The 23,549-nt window shown below is 38.3% G+C and overlaps 1 protein-coding gene and 22 non-coding genes across 23 annotated transcripts; 1 reads left to right on the forward strand and 22 right to left on the reverse strand.

Annotated features, from left to right (window-relative positions):
* Positions 1-119: 119 nt before the first annotated feature.
* On the reverse strand, positions 120-211 carry LOC148082882 (small nucleolar RNA SNORD14). The gene has a single exon (XR_015711215.1). It is a non-coding gene; the product is annotated as a small nucleolar RNA SNORD14 (small nucleolar RNA).
* A 144-nt stretch (positions 212-355) lies between these two features.
* Positions 356-447, reverse strand: LOC148082883 (small nucleolar RNA SNORD14). The gene has a single exon (XR_015711015.1). It is a non-coding gene; the product is annotated as a small nucleolar RNA SNORD14 (small nucleolar RNA).
* Positions 448-585: 138 nt separating this feature from the next.
* Positions 586-677, reverse strand: LOC148082884 (small nucleolar RNA SNORD14). Its single transcript, XR_015711026.1, has one exon. It is a non-coding gene; the product is annotated as a small nucleolar RNA SNORD14 (small nucleolar RNA).
* Positions 678-822: 145 nt separating this feature from the next.
* Positions 823-914, reverse strand: LOC148082885 (small nucleolar RNA SNORD14). Its single transcript, XR_015711226.1, has one exon. It is a non-coding gene; the product is annotated as a small nucleolar RNA SNORD14 (small nucleolar RNA).
* Positions 915-1,059: 145 nt separating this feature from the next.
* Positions 1,060-1,151, reverse strand: LOC148082886 (small nucleolar RNA SNORD14). The gene has a single exon (XR_015711235.1). It is a non-coding gene; the product is annotated as a small nucleolar RNA SNORD14 (small nucleolar RNA).
* Positions 1,152-1,295: 144 nt separating this feature from the next.
* Positions 1,296-1,387, reverse strand: LOC148082887 (small nucleolar RNA SNORD14). The gene has a single exon (XR_015711037.1). It is a non-coding gene; the product is annotated as a small nucleolar RNA SNORD14 (small nucleolar RNA).
* Positions 1,388-1,533: 146 nt separating this feature from the next.
* LOC148082888 (small nucleolar RNA SNORD14) lies at positions 1,534-1,625 on the reverse strand. The gene has a single exon (XR_015711048.1). It is a non-coding gene; the product is annotated as a small nucleolar RNA SNORD14 (small nucleolar RNA).
* A 138-nt stretch (positions 1,626-1,763) lies between these two features.
* Positions 1,764-1,855, reverse strand: LOC148082889 (small nucleolar RNA SNORD14). The gene has a single exon (XR_015711059.1). It is a non-coding gene; the product is annotated as a small nucleolar RNA SNORD14 (small nucleolar RNA).
* Positions 1,856-1,999: 144 nt separating this feature from the next.
* On the reverse strand, positions 2,000-2,091 carry LOC148082890 (small nucleolar RNA SNORD14). Its single transcript, XR_015711071.1, has one exon. It is a non-coding gene; the product is annotated as a small nucleolar RNA SNORD14 (small nucleolar RNA).
* Positions 2,092-2,231: 140 nt separating this feature from the next.
* On the reverse strand, positions 2,232-2,323 carry LOC148082891 (small nucleolar RNA SNORD14). Its single transcript, XR_015711176.1, has one exon. It is a non-coding gene; the product is annotated as a small nucleolar RNA SNORD14 (small nucleolar RNA).
* A 144-nt stretch (positions 2,324-2,467) lies between these two features.
* Positions 2,468-2,559, reverse strand: LOC148082892 (small nucleolar RNA SNORD14). The gene has a single exon (XR_015711082.1). It is a non-coding gene; the product is annotated as a small nucleolar RNA SNORD14 (small nucleolar RNA).
* A 141-nt stretch (positions 2,560-2,700) lies between these two features.
* LOC148082893 (small nucleolar RNA SNORD14) lies at positions 2,701-2,792 on the reverse strand. Its single transcript, XR_015711245.1, has one exon. It is a non-coding gene; the product is annotated as a small nucleolar RNA SNORD14 (small nucleolar RNA).
* A 140-nt stretch (positions 2,793-2,932) lies between these two features.
* LOC148082894 (small nucleolar RNA SNORD14) lies at positions 2,933-3,024 on the reverse strand. The gene has a single exon (XR_015711093.1). It is a non-coding gene; the product is annotated as a small nucleolar RNA SNORD14 (small nucleolar RNA).
* A 143-nt stretch (positions 3,025-3,167) lies between these two features.
* On the reverse strand, positions 3,168-3,259 carry LOC148082895 (small nucleolar RNA SNORD14). The gene has a single exon (XR_015711256.1). It is a non-coding gene; the product is annotated as a small nucleolar RNA SNORD14 (small nucleolar RNA).
* Positions 3,260-3,403: 144 nt separating this feature from the next.
* On the reverse strand, positions 3,404-3,495 carry LOC148082896 (small nucleolar RNA SNORD14). Its single transcript, XR_015711104.1, has one exon. It is a non-coding gene; the product is annotated as a small nucleolar RNA SNORD14 (small nucleolar RNA).
* A 144-nt stretch (positions 3,496-3,639) lies between these two features.
* LOC148082897 (small nucleolar RNA SNORD14) lies at positions 3,640-3,731 on the reverse strand. The gene has a single exon (XR_015711115.1). It is a non-coding gene; the product is annotated as a small nucleolar RNA SNORD14 (small nucleolar RNA).
* A 144-nt stretch (positions 3,732-3,875) lies between these two features.
* Positions 3,876-3,967, reverse strand: LOC148082898 (small nucleolar RNA SNORD14). Its single transcript, XR_015711126.1, has one exon. It is a non-coding gene; the product is annotated as a small nucleolar RNA SNORD14 (small nucleolar RNA).
* Positions 3,968-4,107: 140 nt separating this feature from the next.
* On the reverse strand, positions 4,108-4,199 carry LOC148082899 (small nucleolar RNA SNORD14). Its single transcript, XR_015711278.1, has one exon. It is a non-coding gene; the product is annotated as a small nucleolar RNA SNORD14 (small nucleolar RNA).
* Positions 4,200-4,343: 144 nt separating this feature from the next.
* LOC148082900 (small nucleolar RNA SNORD14) lies at positions 4,344-4,435 on the reverse strand. The gene has a single exon (XR_015711137.1). It is a non-coding gene; the product is annotated as a small nucleolar RNA SNORD14 (small nucleolar RNA).
* A 145-nt stretch (positions 4,436-4,580) lies between these two features.
* On the reverse strand, positions 4,581-4,672 carry LOC148082901 (small nucleolar RNA SNORD14). Its single transcript, XR_015711263.1, has one exon. It is a non-coding gene; the product is annotated as a small nucleolar RNA SNORD14 (small nucleolar RNA).
* Positions 4,673-4,813: 141 nt separating this feature from the next.
* LOC148082902 (small nucleolar RNA SNORD14) lies at positions 4,814-4,905 on the reverse strand. Its single transcript, XR_015711148.1, has one exon. It is a non-coding gene; the product is annotated as a small nucleolar RNA SNORD14 (small nucleolar RNA).
* Positions 4,906-5,051: 146 nt separating this feature from the next.
* On the reverse strand, positions 5,052-5,143 carry LOC148082903 (small nucleolar RNA SNORD14). The gene has a single exon (XR_015711274.1). It is a non-coding gene; the product is annotated as a small nucleolar RNA SNORD14 (small nucleolar RNA).
* A 1,718-nt stretch (positions 5,144-6,861) lies between these two features.
* Positions 6,862-19,399, forward strand: trim2b (tripartite motif containing 2b). The gene is made up of 14 exons (XM_087790141.1): positions 6,862-7,001; positions 10,684-11,095; positions 12,120-12,268; positions 12,333-12,513; positions 13,063-13,322; positions 13,563-13,701; positions 13,767-13,952; positions 14,061-14,256; positions 14,328-14,431; positions 15,268-15,435; positions 15,648-15,816; positions 16,433-16,503; positions 16,580-16,720; positions 16,787-19,399. The coding sequence occupies exons 2-14, from the start codon at positions 10,997-10,999 to the stop codon at positions 16,937-16,939; spliced, it is 2,016 nt and encodes a 671-aa protein (XP_087646267.1). The 5' UTR covers positions 6,862-7,001; positions 10,684-10,996; the 3' UTR covers positions 16,940-19,399.
* The last annotated feature ends 4,150 nt before the right edge of the window (positions 19,400-23,549 follow it).

Below are 23,549 nucleotides of genomic sequence, written 5' to 3' on the forward strand. Positions count from 1 at the left end.
GATACTTACTTGTTGGGAATCCAGGTTGGGAGCGTCAAGGCATTCAAGCTCCTCTGCCAAGAAAGAAAGTATTTTGTAAAAAACGCAATTTTTAATATATTAAAAAGAACGCGATCTAGTCGCTCAGACATCCAAGGAAGGTTTGGGCCATCTTTGGTTGTTAGACCTCTGGTGGAAACTACGAATGTTAGGAAAACCGTCATCATAGCGACAGACTCTTGATTATGTCGAAAAGATACTTACTCGATGGGAATCCATGGTGGAGCATCAAGGCATTCAAGCTCCTCTGCCTAAAAAAGTAAGTATTTTGTAAAAAACGCCTTTTTTTAATATTATTAAAATGAACGAGATCTAGTCGCTCAGACATCCAAGGAAGGTTTGGGCCATCTTTGGTCGTTAGACCTCTGGTGGAAACTACGAATGTTAGGAAAACCGTCATCATAGCGACAGACTTGATTATGTCGAAAAGATACTTACTCGATGGGAATCCATGGTGGAGCATCAAAGCATTCAAGCTCCTCTGCCTGAAAAAGAAAGTATTTTGTAAAAAACGCCTTTTTTAATATTAAAATGAACGCGATCTAGTCGCTCAGACATCCAAGGAAGGTTTGGGCCATCTTTGGTCGTTAGACCTCTGGTGGAAACTACGAATGTTAGGAAAACCGTCATCATAGCGACAGACTCTTGATGATTATGTCGAAAAGATACTTACTTGTTGGGAATCCAGGTTGGGAGCGTCAAGGCATTCAAGCTCCTCTGCCAAGAAAGAAAGTATTTTGTAAAAAACGCAATTTTTAATATATTAAAAAGAACGCGATCTAGTCGCTCAGACATCCAAGGAAGGTTTGGGCCATCTTTGGTTGTTAGACCTCTGGTGGAAACTACGAATGTTAGGAAAACCGTCATCATAGCGACAGACTCTTGATGATTATGTCGAAAAGATACTTACTTGTTGGGAATCCAGGTTGGGAGCGTCAAGGCATTCAAGCTCCTCTGCCAAGAAAGAAAGTATTTTGTAAAAAACGCAATTTTTAATATATTAAAAAGAACGCGATCTAGTCGCTCAGACATCCAAGGAAGGTTTGGGCCATCTTTGGTTGTTAGACCTCTGGTGGAAACTACGAATGTTAGGAAAACCGTCATCATAGCGACAGACTCTTGATTATGTCGAAAAGATACTTACTCGATGGGAATCCATGGTGGAGCATCAAGGCATTCAAGCTCCTCTGCCTAAAAAAGTAAGTATTTTGTAAAAAACGCCTTTTTTTAATATTATTAAAATGAACGAGATCTAGTCGCTCAGACATCCAAGGAAGGTTTGGGCCATCTTTGGTCGTTAGACCTCTGGTGGAAACTACGAATGTTAGGAAAACCGTCATCATAGCGACAGACTCTTGATTATGTCGGAAAGATACTTACTCGATGGGAATCCATGGTGGGAGCACCAACTGCATTCAAGCTCCTCTGCCTAAAAAAGAAAGTATTTTGTAAAAAACGCCTTTTTTTAATATTATTAAAATGAACGCGATCTAGTCGCTCAGACATCCAAGGAAGGTTTGGGCCATCTTTGGTCGTTAGACCTCTGGTGGAAACTACGAATGTTAGGAAAACCGTCATCATAGCGACAGACTTGATTATGTCGAAAAGATACTTACTCGATGGGAATCCATGGTGGAGCATCAAAGCATTCAAGCTCCTCTGCCTGAAAAAGAAAGTATTTTGTAAAAAACGCCTTTTTTAATATTAAAATGAACGCGATCTAGTCGCTCAGACATCCAAGGAAGGTTTGGGCCATCTTTGGTCGTTAGACCTCTGGTGGAAACTACGAATGTTAGGAAAACCGTCATCATAGCGACAGACTCTTGATTATGTCGAAAAGATACTTACTCGATGGGAATCCATGGTGGAGCATCAACAGCATTCAAGCTCCTCTGCCTAAAAAAGAAAGTATTTTGTAAAAAACTCCTTTTTTAATATTATTAAAATGAACGCGATCTAGTCGCTCAGACATCCAAGGAAGGTTTGGGCCATCTTTGGTCGTTAGACCTCTGGTGGAAACTACGAATGTTAGGAAAACCGTCATCATAGCGACAGACACTTGATTATGTTGAAAAGATACTTACTCGATGGGAATCCATGGTGGAGCATCAAAGCATTCAAGCTCCTCTGCCTGAAAAAGAAAGTATTTTGTAAAAAACGCCTTTTTTAATATTAAAATGAACGCGATCTAGTCGCTCAGACATCCAAGGAAGGTTTGGGCCATCTTCGGCCGTTAGACCTCTGGTGGAAACTACGAATGTTAGGAAAACCGTCATCATAGCGACAGACTCTTGATTATGTCGGAAAGATACTTACTCGATGGGAATCCATGGTGGAGCCTCAAAGCATTCAAGCTCCTCTGCCTAAAAAAGAACGTATTTTGTAAAGAACACCTTTTTCATATGTTATTAAAATGAACGCGATCTAGTCGCTCAGACATCCAAGGAAGGTTTGGGCCATCTTTGGTCGTTAGACCTCTGGTGGAAACTACGAATGTTAGGAAAACCGTCATCATAGCGACAGACAATTGATTATGTCGAAAAGATACTTACTCGATGGGAATCCATGGTGGAGCATCAAAGCATTCAAGCTCCTCTGCCAAGAAAGAAAGTATTTTGTAAAAAACGCCTTTTTTAATATATTAAAAAGAACGCGATCTAGTCGCTCAGACATCCAAGGAAGGTTTGGGCCATCTTTGGTTGTTAGACCTCTGGTGGAAACTACGAATGTTAGGAAAACCGTCATCATAGCGACAGACTCTTGATTATGTCGAAAAGATACTTACTCGATGGGAATCCATGGTGGAGCATCAAGGCATTCAAGCTCCTCTGCCTAAAAAAGAAAGTATTTTGTAAAAAACGCCTTTTTTAATATTAAAATGAACGCGATCTAGTCGCTCAGACATCCAAGGAAGGTTTGGGCCATCTTTGGTCGTTAGACCTCTGGTGGAAACTACGAATGTTAGGAAAACCGTCATCATAGCGACAGACTCTTGATTATGTCGAAAAGATACTTACTCGATGGGAATCCATGGTGGAGCATCAACAGCATTCAAGCTCCTCTGCCTAAAAAAGAAAGTATTTTGTAAAAAACGCCTTTTTTAATATATTAAAAAGAACGCGATCTAGTCGCTCAGACATCCAAGGAAGGTTTGGGCCATCTTTGGTTGTTAGACCTCTGGTGGAAACTACGAATGTTAGGAAAACCGTCATCATAGCGACAGACTCTTGATTATGTCGAAAAGATACTTACTCGATGGGAATCCATGGTGGAGCATCAAGGCATTCAAGCTCCTCTGCCTAAAAAAGTAAGTATTTTGTAAAAAACGCCTTTTTTTAATATTATTAAAATGAACGAGATCTAGTCGCTCAGACATCCAAGGAAGGTTTGGGCCATCTTTGGTCGTTAGACCTCTGGTGGAAACTACGAATGTTAGGAAAACCGTCATCATAGCGACAGACTCTTGATTATGTCGGAAAGATACTTACTCGATGGGAATCCATGGTGGAGCATCAAAGTATTCAAGCTCCTCTGCCTAAAAAAGAACGTATTTTGTAAAGAACACCTTTTTCATATGTTATTAAAATGAACGAGATCTAGTCGCTCAGACATCCAAGGAAGGTTTGGGCCATCTTTGGTCGTTAGACCTCTGGTGGAAACTACGAATGTTAGGAAAACCGTCATCATAGCGACAGACTCTTGATTATGTCGAAAAGATACTTACTCGATGGGAATCCATGGTGGAGCATCAACAGCATTCAAGCTCCTCTGCCTAAAAAAGAAAGTATTTTGTAAAAAACGCCTTTTTTAATATTATTAAAATGAACGAGATCTAGTCGCTCAGACATCCAAGGAAGGTTTGGGCCATCTTTGGTCGTTAGACCTCTGGTGGAAACTACGAATGTTAGGAAAACCGTCATCATAGCGACAGACACTTGATTATGTCGAAAAGATACTTACTCGATGGGAATCCATGGTGGAGCATCAAAGCATTCAAGCTCCTCTGCCTGAAAAAGAAAGTATTTTGTAAAAAACGCCTTTTTTAATATTAAAATGAACGCGATCTAGTCGCTCAGACATCCAAGGAAGGTTTGGGCCATCTTCGGCCGTTAGACCTCTGGTGGAAACTACGAATGTTAGGAAAACCGTCATCATAGCGACAGACTCTTGATTATGTCGGAAAGATACTTACTCGATGGGAATCCATGGTGGAGCATCAAAGCATTCAAGCTCCTCTGCCTAAAAAAGAACGTATTTTGTAAAGAACACCTTTTTCATATGTTATTAAAATGAACGCGATCTAGTCGCTCAGACATCCAAGGAAGGTTTGGGCCATCTTTGGTCGTTAGACCTCTGGTGGAAACTACGAATGTTAGGAAAACCGTCATCATAGCGACAGACTCTTGATGATTATGTCGAAAAGATACTTACTTGTTGGGAATCCAGGTTGGGAGCGTCAAGGCATTCAAGCTCCTCTGCCAAGAAAGAAAGTATTTTGTAAAAAACGCCTTTTTTAATATATTAAAAAGAACGCGATCTAGTCGCTCAGACATCCAAGGAAGGTTTGGGCCATCTTTGGTTGTTAGACCTCTGGTGGAAACTACGAATGTTAGGAAAACCGTCATCATAGCGACAGACTCTTGATTATGTCGAAAAGATACTTACTCGATGGGAATCCATGGTGGAGCATCAAAGTATTCAAGCTCCTCTGCCTAAAAAAAGAAAGTATTTTGTAAAAAACGCCTTTTTTAATATTAAAATGAACGCGATCTAGTCGCTCAGACATCCAAGGAAGGTTTGGGCCATCTTCGGTCGTTAGACCTCTGGTGGAAACTACGAATGTTAGGAAAACCGTCATCATAGCGACAGACTCTTGATTATCTCGGAAAGATACTTACTCGATGGGAATCCATGGTGGGAGCACCAACTGCATTCAAGCTCCTCTGCCTAAAAAAGAAAGTATTTTGTAAAAAACGCCTTTTTTTAATATTATTAAAATGAACGAGATCTAGTCGCCCAGACATCCAAGGAAGGTTTGGGCCATCTTTGGTCGTTAGACCTCTGGTGGAAACTACGAATGTTAGGAAAACCGTCATCATAGCGACAGACACTTGATGATTATGTCGAAAAGATACTTACTTGTTGGGAATCCAGGTTGGGAGCGTCAAGGCATTCAAGCTCCTCTGCCAAGAAAGAAAGTATTTTGTAAAAAACGCCGTTTTTAATATATTAAAATGAACGCGATCTAGTCGCTCAGACATCCAAGGAAGGTTTGGGCCATCTTTGGTTGTTAGACCTCTGGTGGAAACTACGAATGTTAGGAAAACTGTCATACTGATACTGTCACCAAAGTAAAAACGTCTCTGCTCTATGTGTAAACTTATTCGTGAACACAAGATGGGACAGTGGAGCACAACAAGCTTTTAAACAGGTATATATATACAGTATACACAAGTGAATCCAACTTAAATACTAAACATTTTACATAGTAATAAGGAAATTACCAGCATGGTACTCTGGCCATCTTTCGCAGCCGAAAGAAAAAAAAAAAGAAAACGTTTTTAAATTTAAAAAAATTTTAAAAATATATATCTAAATCAACTAAGTACACGAGGGCGTAAAATGCAATTTCTTGAAGCAGCGTTTAAAGTTTCAAAAGATTCAATGCACACTTATATAGTACATAAGACGTAGTGTTAGTTTGACTAAAATAATTAAAGTCCGATATTAACAAGCACTTTTCGATAACACCTGGTCACTACAATAACTCCCTGTGACAAGTATTTTAAGTTATCAAACTACATTCTCGTTTATGTCGACTGGACGGAAGACGAGTTCTAAGCTTTGGCTAAACAAGAACATTAAACAAAGTTCAAGCATTGTTTTTTAAATGAACGCTTGAGGAAAACTGTTGTGTACAATCGAATCCTCGACCATCCGATAAGATAAAACGCTTTCATGTAGTATTCATCTAGTGAACTGAAGCATGCGTGTATATCTGTTGAGGAAAAGTCAATATTTTGTTAAAGAAACTGAACAGTAAATCATATTACTCACAGCTTCTATTCGTGCCGGCGTCTAGCGTGGAGGAAGTCCTACTACAGTGCTTGCTAGCTATGCTAGTGCTGGAGGATGAGATAAGATCTCTTGTTCGCTGGTTTGGTTGCAGAGTGTATTGCCTTCACTGCCTCCTACCGATAGGAAACTAAAAGTACACCAGAACGTCTGAAAAGGGATTCAACACACCCACTTGTTAAATTAAATATGCCTCACAAGTAGGTCAAATAAATACTTAACGAGAATTATTTAAAATGATAATAAATGAACAAGGAATTCCAAATTTATTCGAGAATTAAAAGAAAAACAATCTGCATTGCTTCACGTTCTAATCTGACAGCCGATATTTTTAAACCTAGGGGTTGTGTCAACACATACACTTATGTATAGTTGAGGACATAAACTAAACAATGTTGAGCCTTGGTGGACCTCCACTAAATTAAGTTTAAGCAATATGTTGGGATATATGCTTCTTTTTATGAACAGAAATCAATGGTATTGACAAAAGTAAATGTTTTTCAAAAGTAGCACCTAACAGGAGTGGTTAGCACAAGATGAATCATACAATGTATATGCTTCTATAGATAACAGACCCTGTGAAATCATGGTTATAGATAAAGAAGGGGGAATGGATGGTAATCCCTGACTGATTATCCTATAAACCAATCCTCTGTCTCTCTCTCGTCCTTCCTTGCTCCCATTGGATGACTCCACCACTCTCTTTCGCATCCCCCTCTACAATACTGCTGCTGCTGCAAGCTGCTGGTGTTGCCGTGACGATGATACCCCCTCTCTCTCACACACACACACCTACACACACTGAGGAGAGGCAGAATACAAGGAGATATCATGACATGATGGCTGCAGGCTGGAATAAACGCACATGCTGATAGTCTAGAAACAAGGTAGGTGCTGCTTCTGCTTTATTTGGGATGTGTGATGAAAGAGGTGTGTGTTCATTGATGTACGTTTGGAGATGACAGCAGCATCTGCATCAGGTTTTTCTCAGTAGTGAGAGCAGAGTGATGGAGGAATGATGAGAGGAAGCAGATGCTCTGACAGGGATGACTGCTGGCTCCAATAGACAGGAAAAACATTAGCTCTCAAGATACCAAATCTGTGTGTGTTTGTGTGTGAATGTTCTAGGCCTGCATTTAGCATCCTGCTAGCAGTTACTGCAGGTGCGTCATCAACTGAAACAAGGTGTCGACCGGAGGAACATTCATTAAGGAAAACCATAGTTAGTTTCCATCGTGCTTTTAAAAATATGTGTCCTAAATTTAAGATAAGATTTATTTTGTAACAGATCAATAATGGGGTTGGTGGGAGCATAGCCATGTGTTGTAGAAAAGTTAGCTTGCTTAAGTGACCTTCCATCGTCATTATGAGCTATGTTTGATCTGTTGGATCAGACCAACACGAGACCCCAACATGAGCACTGCGTACATCTCAGTTTCAGTTTTTTACATGTTTTTAAAAGGTTTAACATGTATGAGAAGAAAATCAATGAACCAATTACCACTCTGTTGCATAAAGTTATGAAGGTTCATCTTTACCATCATGAATTTAGAATAGAGGGACAAGTCTTCCAGCTGTAGGAAAATAAGACCCACTGCAAGAGACGGACAGGATCAACTGACAAGACAATGTAAGACATACTATGATTTACATTAATGTAATCTCTCCAAATATGGCAGATCACTTTTCATAGACTTGGTTGATTTCAATTTAAAACCTCAAAGATTTCTATCTAAATGTGTTTTTTTTTTCCTATGCAGCACAAAATGGGCCGAATGAAGAGCCATGTTTCAGTTCACATTAATGTAACATTATTTGTCTTTTAAACAACCCCAGAGGAAAATGATAGAATCAGTTAATTTCTTCAATATGAGTTAGGGATACAAATGTGGTGGTTTTGAAAGCCTATAACAAATAAATGAATGCATTTTGTCCTTACTGCAAGTGGTTCTCAAACCTTCCTCTACATTTCAGGGATGACTTTGTTAATTGGCATAAATGGGAATCACACTTTGACTTTGCGCTACTAGGCATGTTGAGAATGAGATTGAAGAAGAGAACTCAACAGAAGCAGACAGCTTGAGAGGACTTTCCCACGGGAGAATAGAAAAGGCCAAGATCAGGTTACCTCCTCTCTTCAATGTCAGCTTTATTCGATCCTGTGACGACCGATTTATTGATAGCTAAGTCTGGCAACACAAAGTACTATTTCATCTCAGAGTGAATTGATGAAAAGTCAACGAGTAAAAACATATACAGTATACATTAAACATGAGCTCATGTGAGAGCACAACAAAAGTTATGACAAATTACTTTTGATAAAACGTCCACCACTTGCTTCTGTTTATTTTTGTCTTCCATTATAAGCAATTCATCTTTTGGATAGGACCCACAGGGCACTCATCCGTCAACAAGCTTACATTCACAGTGGAGACAATGTTCAACATCGGCCAACGGCCAGTCAAGTGAAACTAAAAATAATAAAAGCTGCATTCAAATTCAGGACTAAGATAGTTGTAGCATCTCTTGTCTCTAGAATAGGGCAAACCCCTGCGATTGTAGCAACATTAACAGAATAAATCTGTCTGTTTTTGCCGACTGAAAGTTGATGTTTAAGAATTAATGGAAACAGAACTTGGAGTTAAGAAAATATGATTAGATTGTCATACACACTAGCCTTTTGCAAAGATTTCAAGGACTGTTGAAATCTTAGCTTAAAGTATTCAACCTCCAAAACACACGAGGTTAAAATAATTCAGTGAACATACTTGAAACACAGTTTGTGTGTTCTCAGTTTTCTCGAGTAAGATTCCTCCATGGCCTATAACATACACTTAATTGAAATGTATGTGATTCGGGATTTTCCCTGGGGAGATTGTGTATTTTTTCCCAGGTAATAAAAATCACTTAAATTTACAATGTCCCCAAATATCTATTCAATAGTAGTAAAATGCATAGTTATTTAATTATTAAGACATTTTTTTCTCCATTTCCATGTCGCTTCAATCCATCGGGTGCTCATCCAGAAGCATAATAGAGAAGGAGAGTCACATGCTGTTGGTGGCAGTTACAGACTGTCACCAGACACACAGGACTTCATGCACAGGCTCATCTGCTCTTTGGCCATTGTCCTTCACAACAACCTTGGGATGGAAGTGTGGGGGCGAAAAAGTGATGCTTCTTTCTTTCATATGTAGCATTATTGAGATTTCCAAACACGTTTTTTTGAATGAAACAAAGAATAAATGTATTCTTTAAAAGTGGGCTGCTTGCATTGGACTTGGGAAGTCGAATAGATTAAATCTTGCTCAAACACTTAAATACAATAAATATCAACACATTTTTAGAGTCAGGAAAGGGTTGAAGAGTGTGTCCGCGTGTGCACAAGTTTCTAGACAACAACAAGAACACACGGCTTTAATTTTTAATGTGGAATTGAAAATTTGATATTTTTTCTTCCAACCCCCAATCCCATTGCGGCAGTGTCTATCTCCATGGCAACAACTGCCTCAATGTCTATTTTGCATTCCTTTGAAGACATTTTGGTGACCTACATTAGCGGCCTCTGAAGAAATGTTATCATATCCTCATTGACGTCCTTCAGTTCACAGCCTCCCATCATCCATCTGGGGGGTTCAACTGCTCGATAGGTTCATGGCTCTGGATGGAACCTTCCCTAAGTTATTTTTGCTGCTGCCAGCATAACAACTGCGTGGGTATATATGGTGGGCATATGGTAATTCCCAGGCCAGCGTATAAGTATTGGGGGGCATACCGACAGCAAGTGTTTGCATATAACTATTACACCATCCACATATTAATTAAGTTTTATCAGTGAAACATGATTTATACCCTCTGCATGAAAAATTTGTTGCACATCATTGGTTTGAATGTAAAATATATTGCTATTTACTTATTTAAATTTTGTTGTATCATGTTTTAATATGTTTGGTTGTACTCTAGTGATACACATGCACTTTTGTATTTTCCTTTTTTTAAAGAGGGGTTTCTCTGAGTAAAACCAAATTTACTGTGACAATCTCCACCAAATGGAGAACCAAGTGTTCTACCAGAAACAGACTAAAAATGTTTCCTTCCTAAAGTGCTTTCCTAGTAAAACAGTCATGTCAAACTCAATAAGACCGGAGGGGCCGAACGTTTAAATACTGAGTTAAAAGCTGAATAAAATACGGAACAGAAGTGTAAAAATAAGCACAATCCTCCACTTGCTTTCAATTAAAAGTCCCTTATTCATACATTTATGCAGAGCATAATTGATAATATATTTTGCTTTGCCTCTTTAACACTAGCATCTTGTCAACATGGATCTTAATTTGACTTTCAACCAACCATCGCGAGGGTTTAAAAAATTACACTTAAGACAACAATACGTAACATTTTGGTACTTACTACCGGTAATTATTATTTTTTTAGAGTTATGAATATTGTGAGAAAACTCTCTGTCTATTGTCTTAACATTTTCTTCACTCCTTTCGCATTCCACAAAATAAAACGTTTGTTATTATTATCAGGAGGGTCAAAGATTGTGTTTTTGTCTCTCCTCTGCAGGTCACAGCAGATCCTGCATTAATTTAAACTCTAAAAAGGTCATCTGAAGCTAGATAACATTCGCAGCCAATTTAGCCATCCTAACAAATGGATGACTTCAAGAATTAGCGATTAGATGGAGAGCATCTTTTCACATTAAACATTGAGCTCTGCCACACACAATGGATTGAAAGTAGAAACAGGAAGTTGGCTGTAGTCGACAGTTTGCACCGCCAGTTGCCATCCGCCACTTAAGCTCCAGCCTGACCCCTGGCTGAAGCGGCGGAATAGGGGTGTGTTAGGAGGTCAATTCCACTCTGGCAGTGGGTCGCCAATGGAGGCCCACCAACACTCCCCAGATAGCAGCAGTGAAGAGTGCACCGTCCTGGAGGCTCCACCTGGCAAAAACACCTGCCTGCAGCACGCAGGGAAGGTGAGAGTTCTTAATGCTTTAGATATTCACTTGGTGCTCATGAGATCTATCCACGAGGAAACAACTGTTGGTACCCTTTTGTTAATGAAAAAAAAAACTCACAATGGTAACAGAAATAACCTGAAACCAACAAATCTATGAAATTTGAAGTAAAAAGTCAGATATTGCTAAGTGAAGGTTCTGTTTCATGAGTTTATTTTTTTTAGAATTCAGTTGAAGAATTGCTAAAAAAAAAAGCAATATCTGACTTTCATTTAATTCAATTTTATAGAATCTTTATTTATTATTTCTCTTGTCATAGTGAAGTGATTTTTGCGACCATTGTGAGTTTTTCTTTCATCAACCTAATGGTAAAACAATTAAAAAATTAAAAAATAAGAACAACAAACAAATATTGTCTGTAATCAACAAAGAAATAACTACTAAATATAAGAGATAGTTAACAATTAATAATTATGTTTAAATATTTAAATACCAATAACTGAAATCTTTAAAATAAGGGCAAGTAATATGAAAACCATAAGATCAGAGGAAATAAAACAATGAAGTCAAGACTTCTATTGTTACCATTTTACTGGAGAATACATGATGTAATACAATTGTTCTATAACATCATGAATTAAAGCCACTCATATTCATTAATTATATTATTTATTATATAACATAAATTCAGCATAATTGTCTGTTTATTTAATGAAGTATTTCTATCAAATCAGTGTCCTTCTATGTACATAATGATAAACACTAGTGATGGGTTGATAAGGCACTCTGTTTAAAAATAATGCCAGGTTTCATTGAATTAGAAGATCAGAGCCAACTAAAGTAGAGAGTGCCATCAAGTTGTCTTTCAAAATGAAGATATCATGACCTGTTTCATGAGGCGTCATCAACACATTAGTAATACACACACAATGATCTATTTTAATAATACACAAGAAACAACTTTAAACCATAAATTTGCATTTCTAGGGTTTATAGTCTCTAATAATGAATCGTTTGTCTCTAACCGCCTACTCATGTGCAGGTGTCAGATCTCTACTGTTCAGCCTGTGGCTGTGCTTTGTGTGAGGACTGTGTGCCTGAACATGAAGAACACCCAAAAGTCCCTCTCAGTCAGGCTTTTGAGGAGCAACGCAGCACTTTGCAAGAAAGACTGAGCTCTGTCCAGAACAGGTACTCAACCGACAGTCTACACAGTTAAACTCTCGTTGTTTAAACATCCCTTTTGTCTCTTTAGACTTCCGCAGATTTCTGACTCTCTGGCGTTTGTTAGAGAGATCCTCCAGCAGCTGACCACTCAACGGGCATCCATAGAAGAGGACATCCAGTCTAGTATTGAGGATCTGCACAAGCAGCTAGATGTGAGAAAGAGTGTTCTGTTGATGGAACTGGAGGTCACTTATGGTCTTAAACAGAAGGTTTGTACCAAATTACTATGGTATATTTAACAGGTATCGAGAAGGTTCCGGGTTCACTTCCAGCTGTTTGCTGTTTGTATGTTTTCTTCAAACATGTATGGGTTTACTTCGGGCACTCTGGTTTTCTTCCATGGTCCAAAACGATGGAGAAGTTAATAGAAATACTCTTGATTGTCCATAGGTGTAAGTATTGGCTCTGATATCTCCTCCTGATGTGCCTCTTACCCCAGGTAGCAGGGATTAACTCCAACCCTAATAAGAGATTAAATGCTGAAAAATTAATAAGAAATTTAATAAATTAATAATTGCTCCTATCTTTCTCGTCTTGGAAGCTTAAATGATTTAGTTTATTGAGCATGTGGTATTGAACTGCTGACTTTTTGTGTGGCAAATCTTTTTTTTTTGTACAGTACCTGTCTTCTGAATACACTTAAGTGTGGAAGCAACTTAAAATGAGACGAATACAATATTAATTACAATATGATCTGTATCTGAATCAAACAAAACGGTAAAGTATGTATTTTAAATATTTAATCAATTTTACCCCAGGTTCTTCTGGCCCAGGTAGAAAGCCTTACACGAGGTGAAGGGGACATCAAGGCCGTATGTTCTCAGACGAACGAGGTCCTGGCCGTGGATTTATGTGTGGCAAACCTGCAAATGGAGCAAGATCTTTGCAAACGACTCGGAGAGATGGCGGGTCGAGGTTTGCCATGCCTGCCTGAAGAAAACGACCAGCTGGATCTAGTGATGGAGACAGATGGACTGCGGAAATCGATCCATAACCTGGGAATGATTGTAACGACCAGGTGGGAGTTTATCCATTTTCAAACTCTTTGCCTTATAGAAAGGCAAAGAGTTTGAAAATGATGCCAGATTTTATTGAATTAGAAGATCAGAACCAGAGATTATAAAGCAGAAGACTCTTTAAGAAGAAGACATTGTATCACAATACCTTTTCCACGGCTTAATGAAACCTCATCGAGTTATAGGTCAAGGAGTGGATTATATAAAAAATAATCATTCATACCTTTTATTTCTTGTCATAGTGCTGTGGCGAGCCAAAGCGAGGCCATGGGTGCCGGTCTGGAGCAGTGTGTAGTAGGACATCCTGCTTCTGTTACGATTGTAACAAGGGACAAGTCTGGGGGAGCATGTAAAAGTGGCAATGCAATTCTTTCAGCTGAGGTACGTCAACCATATAATCAGGAATCAATTCTTGTGGATAATAATAGTCAAGCTTTTTCTTCTAGGTTTTTACCCCGGATGGTAGTATAGTAGATGGTGAAATAGTAGACCACAAGAACGGGACCTACGAATTTGTGTATATGGTGCCAAAAGAGGGCAACTTTTCCTTGGCTCTTCGCTTATACGACCAGCATATCAAAGGAAGCCCCTTCAAATTGACAGTAGCTCGGGCATTAGAAGTTGACGTTGAGGTAAGAGGAGTCAATGGCGAAACTATTGCGTGAATTTCTCTAAGGAAATGAATAAAGTATCTATCTATCTAATGAGAGCAAGTGAGTTACATCCTTGTCTACTTTCAGGTGTCTCCATCCACCACAACAGCAACCAATTCAGCAGCCAACGCCACACCCTCTACTGGATCTTCTGAGGGGGCAAAAAGACGAGGGAAGTCTCCAGGCCAGAAGAAGAAAGGGTCAAAGAGAGCCAGCAGTGCACTTGGGACACCGAGACGAAAAACCCAGAACCCTATTGAAGATGATCTTATCTTCAGAATCGGTACCAGGATATAACAAATAATAACTCAATGGCATGTTTAAGTGCCTTTGGTTTTTTATTCTTTTTTTCAGGAACCAAAGGTCGAAACAAGGGAGAGTTCACCAACCTTCAAGGTGTGGCGACTTCTTCCAGTGAAAGAATATTGATCGCTGACAGCAACAATCAGTGTATTCAGGTAGAGTGGTGTTACATTGATGCACTTGAAAAAAAAATGCTACAGTCAGTTCTGGCTTTGAATTTAGTCACATTGTTGTTCGATTTCAAGTCTAAATTAAACTCATTTCCAAATCATCAATCTGCTCCTTTAGTCTGAATAATGATTTTCATTTTTGGAAGATTACAGATATTTGTGGACATATTGATCAGTATCTGCTAGAAAACAACCTAAACATTTTCTAGCAAAAATTACAAAATCAACAGTAAAACTGTCACGTAAAATGAGTCATGAATCAACTCAAAAAGGTTATCATATCTTGTACCTGAAGTTCATGACAGGAGACTGGAGGCAAAAAAAACAGCTTTGTCATGTTACAAGGCCTCATGAAACAGCTGATGAAGTAATATGATACAGTGTCTTTATAATGAAAACTACTAGATTGCACTCACAGTTTGAAAATGATGCCAGGTCTCGTTGGCTCAGATCTACTAATTCAATGAATGGAGACAACGTATCATGATACCTTATTAGCTGTTCAATGAGGCCTCACCAACACATCACTGGTACTCAGAGATCACAAGGAGTCACTTTTATTGCATGCACTAGTGGTCATTGAATATGAATATATATTATTGAGTAAGTAAGTAAGTTATTACTATTTGTAAAGCACCTTTCACAGACCAGTGTCACAAAGCGCTTAAACGACAGAACAATACACGGTTAAAAATACATACAAATAAAATAACATTTAAAGGCCAAGGCAACACAGTGATTATCTATTAACTTGTGTGTATTTTCCTCCAAATTAATTCAGTGCATCCATGTGAATATAAAACCTATATTTTCTCCTCTAGGTTTTCTCCAATCTGGGGGAGTTCAGAATCCGTTTTGGGGTTCGTGGGCGGTCCCCGGGACAACTACAAAGACCGACAGGTGTGGCGGTACACCCGAGTGGTGACATTATTATTGCCGACTATGACAACAAGTGGGTCAGCATCTTCTCCAGCGAAGGAAAGTTCAAAGTAAGATTAAGTAAATTAAACTGTTTAACCCTTGCGTTATCTCAGGGTCAATGTGACCCGAAGGCCTGAAAACAAATGTATTTGTGGTATCCCTTGAGTTTTCTGGGTCAAGATGAATCACCTTTTTAGGGGCCTTTGGGTCACCATAACCCTTGGATAATAATGATGATATGATGATAAAAATATTATAATAAAAAATGTGTCCTCTTCAGGCAAAACTTGGAGCAGGTCGACTAATGGGACCAAAAGGAGTGTCAGTGGACCAGAACGGTCATGTGATTGTTGTCGACAACAAGGCATGCACTGTTTTTATCTTCCAGCTGACTGGAAAGCTCATCAGCAAGTTTGGGAGTCGTGGGAATGGAGATAAGCAGTTTGCAGGTAAATGATTTTAAAGGATACAATTCCTAATATTACTTAAAGCTCATCGAGTCATAGGCAAAATGAACAATCTATGTCCATTTTAATGTAAGTATCTTCATATTCATCTTTGTTCAAAAAGAGAAGAGAGAGCATTCAAATACCTCCATACTGCTTTTCTGTCATGTCCCTCTTGTATTAAAGCCTTTATTTAAAGCTTTTTATCGAGCGGACGATTCAGTCTATCAGTGTAAATCTTGCACATGTACACATATTCAGATATTTTGAAGAGTGTCTTTTTGGGGCGAAGATAAAGACGAAGACACAGGAGCTAAAGTCGCTAAAATATCTGCCTATAACTCTTAAAAGGAACGGATTCCTGTAAAAATAACTCCAACCCTTAGTCGATGTCAGGGTGAGTGGAAAATTTGTGAAATTGAACAAATTTTGGGAGAACTATCACTGTATAGTTTGTGAGTTAAAGTATATTTGAGCTGATATTGTTTGAGATTATTTGGTCAAATATGTACTAAAGTATCATCTGTGACTTTGCTGACACATTTTGACGGACTGTTATGAGATTATATAAAACATATTTTCTAATAAATTGTAACATTTCTGTGTCCCTGCATTCAAGGTCCCCACTTTGCAGCCGTGAACAAGAACAACGAAATTATTGTGACTGACTTCCATAACCACTCGGTAAAGGTAATAACTTAAAATAATCTGAATGTGCTTCCAAAGACCTACGTGTAGTCAGGATATAAATAGTTCCTGTTTCCAGGTTTTTACACCAGAGGGGGAACTGGTGTTAAAATTCGGGTCGAACGGGGAAGGGAATGGCCAGTTCAATGCTCCAACTGGTGTTGCCGTGGACTTGAATGGAAACATCATCGTGGCTGACTGGGGCAACAGTAGAATTCAGGTGCGTAGAAATTCAAAGTGGACTGATGACTGTCAACAACTTCTCTTTTCTTCCCTACATCTGCAGGTGTTTGATGGCAATGGCTCCTTCCTCTCTTACATCAACACATCTGCTGACCCGCTATACGGACCTCAAGGTTTGGCGCTGACTTCCGACGGACACGTTGTCGTTGCAGACTCCGGAAACCATTGCTTTAAGGTCTATCGCTACCTACAATAATGATTGTCTGGACTAATGCACAGAAGACATAACCATTGTGCTCAAGGATTACTGCATGAAGAGGAGAAGAAAAGCGAACTACCTGTTCAGTATTTTCATCTTGAAAGGGATTCTAGTTTATTTTTGACATTTGCCTGTGGGTCTTTTTAAGGTGAGCGTGAAGATAATTGAGTGTGTTGTTAATACTGTATGTTTGCTTCCACATTTCTTATGAATTCCCCACACCAGCGTGTCATGGATGTTTTTTTTTCACGTGAGAAAAAAGAGACATTCTATCATTTAAAAAGAAAAAGATGAAAGGTGAATGGTCAGTAGACAAACTGAAATCCAAGTCAGTAGAATTAAGGGCCCAAACACATAAAATTTAATGTAGTTATAACAAGGCTAACCTGGAAGTTAAATCATTTCACATGAGACAGCTTAGCTTCAAAGTGTCACTTTTAATTACTTATCAATCATATTCTCTCTCTAGTTACCTCAAGCCTTATTGAATTTGCAAAGTGTGTAAGTCCGTGTTTGAATGCATCTTGGTGTGTTTGCTCAGCCTTTAATATTTCCATCCTTTGTTCATGGAACAAAACTTGTTCTAACCGTGAACACATTGTCAATGTAAAGCTTGTTCAAATTATCCCTATGCAAATCAGGCAAACCACCTTGTTTAAATATGACTTAAAGCTTTGTTGTAAACAAATTAAGCAAAGAAAATGCTGACCCATCATTTTTCTTCAATTTCTACCGACAAAAAAATAATTGAGCATGACTAACAAATGTTTAAAATATTCTGTTTGCTGAGTCTGAATCTCTTTCTCAGCTGTAATGTCTATTTGAGCTGTGCACTACTGTAACAATCTCTGAACATTGACAGAATTCAAATTTCTGTCTATCTTTTATATTTAAAAAAAAAGGCTCCTCAACCTATAGATCTTACTCTTTTCTAGACTTGAGAGCAAAGTATTGTTAAACTTTATGAGAACATAACAAACCTTAAAATAGTTTGTGTTTTATTATTTTCACAATTGGAAAAATAATCTTTCCACTTTTTAAAACATTTCCCTCGAATTAACCTAAACTGCATGCTTCATTTGATCTTGCAAAAGCATGAGAAATGTGAATGTATGTCAATTGAGACACAGAATAACCAAGTAAGAAGAAAGTAAGTAAGTAAGAAGAAGTGCATATACTGAATTGTTGATGGTCCATGAGTTGATAGGAGGGGATTAAAATATTAGTCCAATATATAGAAAATGATCTGCAATTTACCAGACAGCCCAGTCTCCCCGGGTTTTTCAGATTTACCAAAAATAGCTAAACATCACATTTAACCTGAGTTGTTTGTACATAGAGATATCAGAATACAGAATGTTATTTTTCTCATGTATTTTAAGAATCAAACTTATTGTTTTTTGAATGTCATTTGAGTATGAATGAGCAGGAAGATTAATGCAAGTACCTTGATCATTAATAGAGTTCAACTACAACCAGTTTAAGGGTGTATTAAAACATAACTACAAACAAATCTAACTTTAAATTGTTGTCAGGAAAAAAACAGGGAAAAAACTACAAAAAAATTTCCAATGGAAACAGATTGTGGAACGGAACAATACTTATTTAATTTAGATTTAAGAGTGAAATATGGTTTTGTGTTGCACTCTGACATGCTTCTATCTCCAGGTTCTATTTTTCTTTCTGCATACATAGTTCTTATTGCCCTTTTGCACCCCAGAGTTCGAGTTTCACTGCAATGTTCCTTAAAGTTTTATTGGATCATACAGTACCACTGACCCAATTTAAAGATGAATTGTGTATAACGTTTGATTGTGTTCTAAGTTGTGCATTAAAACATTTAAGTGCCATTTACTTTTTTATGCAGTAGTCTTGTGTTAAGCAGTTTTGATAATGTTTGTCATAAGCAAACCATTTGTTGTAGAAATCAGTTTTTGTTCCCTTATCTTTAATACACCAAATTCATATGTTCAGTTAATACCTTTCAGCTTTTTCACGGCCTAGCAATCTATTTGTGAGCCGACATCAATCTTGATATAAATACTCCATTAACTTAAAAGAAAATTTGGCTTTGTGTCACATAAGTTTGCAGGGTTCAAATGCCAAAATCATCCATTTATTATTTAGATAAAAAATGAATGCAATTACATTTCATCTCTTTAGATAATATGCATGGAGCTGGAATTGACTTCAAGATTCTGACTTGGTTGCATAAAACCGCTTTTCTGGATTCAATCACACCCTTTTCTGATTCGCCTTAATAATATGAATGTTGAAAATAAAAAAATAAAAAATAAAAACAGTTGAAACATACTTTAAAGTAGGCGACTCCTTTGAGGTACGATATCTTGGTGAATAATTTTTATTGTGTGTGTCTTGCCTGCTTGTTATGTCTGATCACTGTGATAGGCCCCGACCTGTCGCACTCTCAACACTGAAATAAACGTAAGGAAACTATTTGACCTTGGTTTTATTTCTGTGTGATTTAGAGAACAAGAAAAGTTTAAGCTTTTTATTTTTGACTTGGAACGACAAGTCCAGAGAAGACATTTTAAATCATTCTTATCATTATACTTCACACACAGAGAATCACTGACAGTCACCCAAATAAAGAAAAAGATACATTCACTGATGTGAAATTGAAGAGGATTTAAGAGGAGGAGTAAAAGTTCCAAATCAGTCCGTAGCATAACTGGAATGAAAACTGTGCTTAAGTGACAAGACAAAATGAAACACTTTACCTTAAAAACATTTGAATAAAGAACTTGAGTTGTTACTAGACAATGCCATTTGTTTACAAAGAAATACAAAGCAATACAGAAAACAGCCTTACTTATCAATATAAATAATAGACTTAATTTTATTATACGATGCAACAAAACCAGTCGTTGGTTTAACTCGCTCTGTACATATAAAGCACAGGCAGAATCAAAGAAAACGTCAGGTTTGCCCATATTAAAAACTCAAGAATTACACAGTTTTTTATCTGACCTGGCAGAGCTAAATACACAAAAACCATCCAAATCCAAAAACTTAAAGTGGAGATCATAAGCGATACAAGATGAATCACAACAATACTGTAAGTAAGGCACTTTTTTTCTTTCTGCTGTTCTCTGTATATATCTCCTGGTCCTGGAACTACTACAACCCTGAGAACAGAAATCCTGCAAAATGACATATCAAATATCTACAATAGTAATTGACATGTTCCTTATCGAACTTGACTGCCTGCTAGTTTTCCTGCACGGTGCAAAAACAGCATGGGCAGCACCAGAATGCCTGGCAGGGCCAAAAAAGATCCGGTCATGGCCAGTACACATCTGAGTTTTGAAGGCAGAGTGCTCATATACATGATAGAAGATATCAAAAGTCCTATGAATCGCAATAGTAACGCTCCCATAATGAGATAGGTAATGTAGACGAGCCTGCTTTTTATTTGGTTCCCGTAAGCTTCTTCTGGACCGGACGATTTGAGTACATAGAGCGAAGAGGTGCTTAAATAACTGACCATGACAAAGGCGACCCCCAGCAAACAAGTGCTTATGGCATCAGAGAGGAAAAAGAAAACACCTTCGGACAACAGCATTACTGCAAAACACAGAAGCCAAATACACCCAATAGTGATGTTTCTAATCCTGGCCCCGGTGGCCTGTTTCAGACACAGGTAAGTGATCGGATGAACCACAGCTACGTAGTGCTCCACACAGGTGAGAACATGTAACAGAGTCTGCCCAGGCAAGGTGATGGAGTACAGGCTTTCGCCAACACGCCGTGCGTTATGGTTCAGGAGGTAGCCACCACACAAGTATAGAGAAATTGATGTGATTTTTATCAACTCCATCGCAATCATATTGTAGGTGAAGATGTCAGAGTGTGTCCACTTCTTTGAAAGGCTGTACTGCTGCTTCCGCTGTTTAATGGCCACATATATGACAAAGATTAAAAGAGGAAGGATGAGTATGTTGAGGATGGAGATAACCGTGAAGAAGTAAAGGCCCGGTCTGGAGCGAGTGCATGGCTTTATTGGACTGTCGAAAATACTGGAGTTGTCCGACATAATGGATTTCTGCAAAAAGAACAAAGTGTGTCATTAATTTATTCTGAAAAACCCAATGGAAAGTCACACATGATACTATTCATGGTAAATAAAGTTCATGATGGACAGCAAAAATATTTAACTTCAGGCTCATAGGCCAGATGCTGCCCTTCATGCAATGTAGATGCCACCCATTGCCCCTGCTTAATTGTGGCAACTGAGGGGTTTCTGATTTTATTTATTATCCGACAACGCCAACTTGGGAATTTCACCCCAGGAAACATGCAATTAAAAAGGACATGTAGGTCCGTTAATACAATAAGACAATCAGACGTGATAACCAATTCATAAATATATATATATTTTATTTACCAACCACAAATACTAAAATATGCAAAGAATGACAATCTTACCGCACATTCTCACTAAACCACCATGTGAACTACGCACCGCCACCAACAGCGCCGTTGCAGGGGGAAGCCACCACCAGGGGGAATCTGGGCACTCGTTCAGTCGGTCTGTTCATCAGCGAGTCACTCAAGTGGATCTCTGAGCTTTTATTATTGAACACCCACTCACTACATTCTACACCGAGGTTTTGTATCGTTGCCCCGACGATAACTTGGCTAATCCCATGGTCTAAAGATGGCAATTTGTGCGTTAGATAGTGATGGAGGAGGCTCATGTATTTGCCCCCTGACTCACACAGTTGTAACTTGTTTTCACTTACTTTGTTATCCGTTTTATGCAAATACTCAAGGAGTTGGAGAGTGTGTTTTTTGCATTTGTCATGATTTTCGTTTACCAATAAGATGTCATCTACATAAACCAAAATTTCCTTTGCTTTCCTTTGGAGTAAAGTTACTGTGACACGCCTGAATGTTTTGACCGAAAATGGTTTTTAAGTAAAAGCAAATCATGCTTGACTTTCTTTTTCTAAAGGAATAGACCAAAAAGCATCACTTACAGTAAAATACTGTCCTTTTTGGATTTTATCAATTTGAGCATGGTATGTGATTTGATACATTTGGCGCCCTTCTGTACTGCTATCTTGTGTAAAATACAGTTCACAATATTTTCTTTTCAATAATTATTTTTCACAAACTAAGCACATCTTGTCTGTATATGAAATAAGAAGTTGTACATTTCCAATTTACACTAGACAGTAATAACTTTTTAGAGCACGTCCTAAATTTTTTGTTACAAACTAAGCACGTCTAGTCTGTATTTGATTAAGAATTTGTAAATTTCAAATTTCCACTGAACAGTAATTACTTTTTAGAGCATGTCCTAAAATATTTTTCACAAACTAAGCCTGTCTAGTCTGTATTTGAAATAGGAAGTTGTAAATTTCTAATTTACTCTGAACAGTTATTGATTTTTAGAGCATGTCCTAAAATATTTTTCACAAACTAAGCATGTCTAGTCTGTATCTGAAATAGGAAATTGTAAATTTCTAATTTCCACTGAACAGTAATTACTTTTTAGAGCATGTCCTAAAAATATTTTTTCACAAACTAAGCACGTCTTGTCTGTATCTGAAATAGGAAGTTGTAAATTTCTAATTTACTCTGAACAGTAATTACTTTTTATAGTAAGTCCTAAAAATATTTTTCACCAACTAAGCACGTCTAGTCTGTATTTGAAATAAGAAGTTGTACATTTCTAATTTACTCTGAACAGTAATTACTTTTTATAGCAAGTCCTAAAAATATTTTTCACCAACTAAGCTAGTCTAGTCTGTATTTCAAATTTCTACTGAACAGTAATTACTTGTTAGTAGTAAAAAGTTTCTTGTCTGACCTGTTCGTATCCAATAATTGGCTTTTGGAAGGCTTACGATTTGAGCCACACCCAATACTCCCGAGGAAATACGTGGGTAAAGAAGTACATCATTCTTCCCTACATTTACCGCAGGAATGAAGGCAGTACCACGAGTGACCGGAACCAGGCATGTCGAGGTTATAGCCCAGTGGGAAGTGCTGTCCACTGCGGGTCAAACAGGGTACTACCACCTGAAACATGGAAGCAGAAACGTGGCATGGAAAAGTTTCAAAGTGCCTCCTGGTATACGAACTGGCCTCCGGCCGTGCACTTTAACAGTGCCAGCAATATCAGACGGATAATAAGAAGCATTCTGATGACAATAATGGAGGGCTTTCACAAATGGTTCTGGGGCTTGTGTTATTATGGCAGAATTAAAGAGAGAGGGACCATGCACCCCAAAGAGATCCAGGTAGCACCACTGACGTTCATACCAAGAATACCAGGGATGGGTGACTGAGCTCCTTAAGTAAAATACCACAGCCGGAAAGAACCTTGCTGGAAAGAGCTACATCCAACTCTAAATAACCTAAATAAGGTATAGACAACCACAACCACTGGCAACCCTTAAGGCGCTGGCTACCCCAAAGGGCAAAATGCTCAGAGAAGAAACTCTCCGTGATGGTGGTTACCATGGACCCAGTATTAACCAAGCAAGTAACTTTGATACCACCAATAGGGACCACAATATTTGGGCAAGATGACATCAGTCTGCTCCCGACTCCTGAGCCCCAACACCTGAACTGT

This window comes from Callionymus lyra, chromosome 4 (assembly GCF_982586985.1).
Source record: "Callionymus lyra chromosome 4, fCalLyr1.hap1.1, whole genome shotgun sequence".
Classification (NCBI taxonomy): domain Eukaryota; kingdom Metazoa; phylum Chordata; class Actinopteri; order Syngnathiformes; family Callionymidae; genus Callionymus; species Callionymus lyra.

Excerpts from the sequence above, each read along its gene's own strand:
- trim2b (XM_087790141.1), top strand. The coding sequence starts at position 10,997 with ATGGAGGCCCACCAACACTCCCCAGATAGCAGCAGTGAAGAGTGCACC. Across the intron at positions 12,514-13,062 it reads CTTATGGTCTTAAACAGAAG|GTTCTTCTGGCCCAGGTAGA; the intron begins GTTTGTACCAAA and ends ATTTTACCCCAG. Across the intron at positions 15,436-15,647 it reads CCAGCGAAGGAAAGTTCAAA|GCAAAACTTGGAGCAGGTCG; the intron begins GTAAGATTAAGT and ends TGTCCTCTTCAG.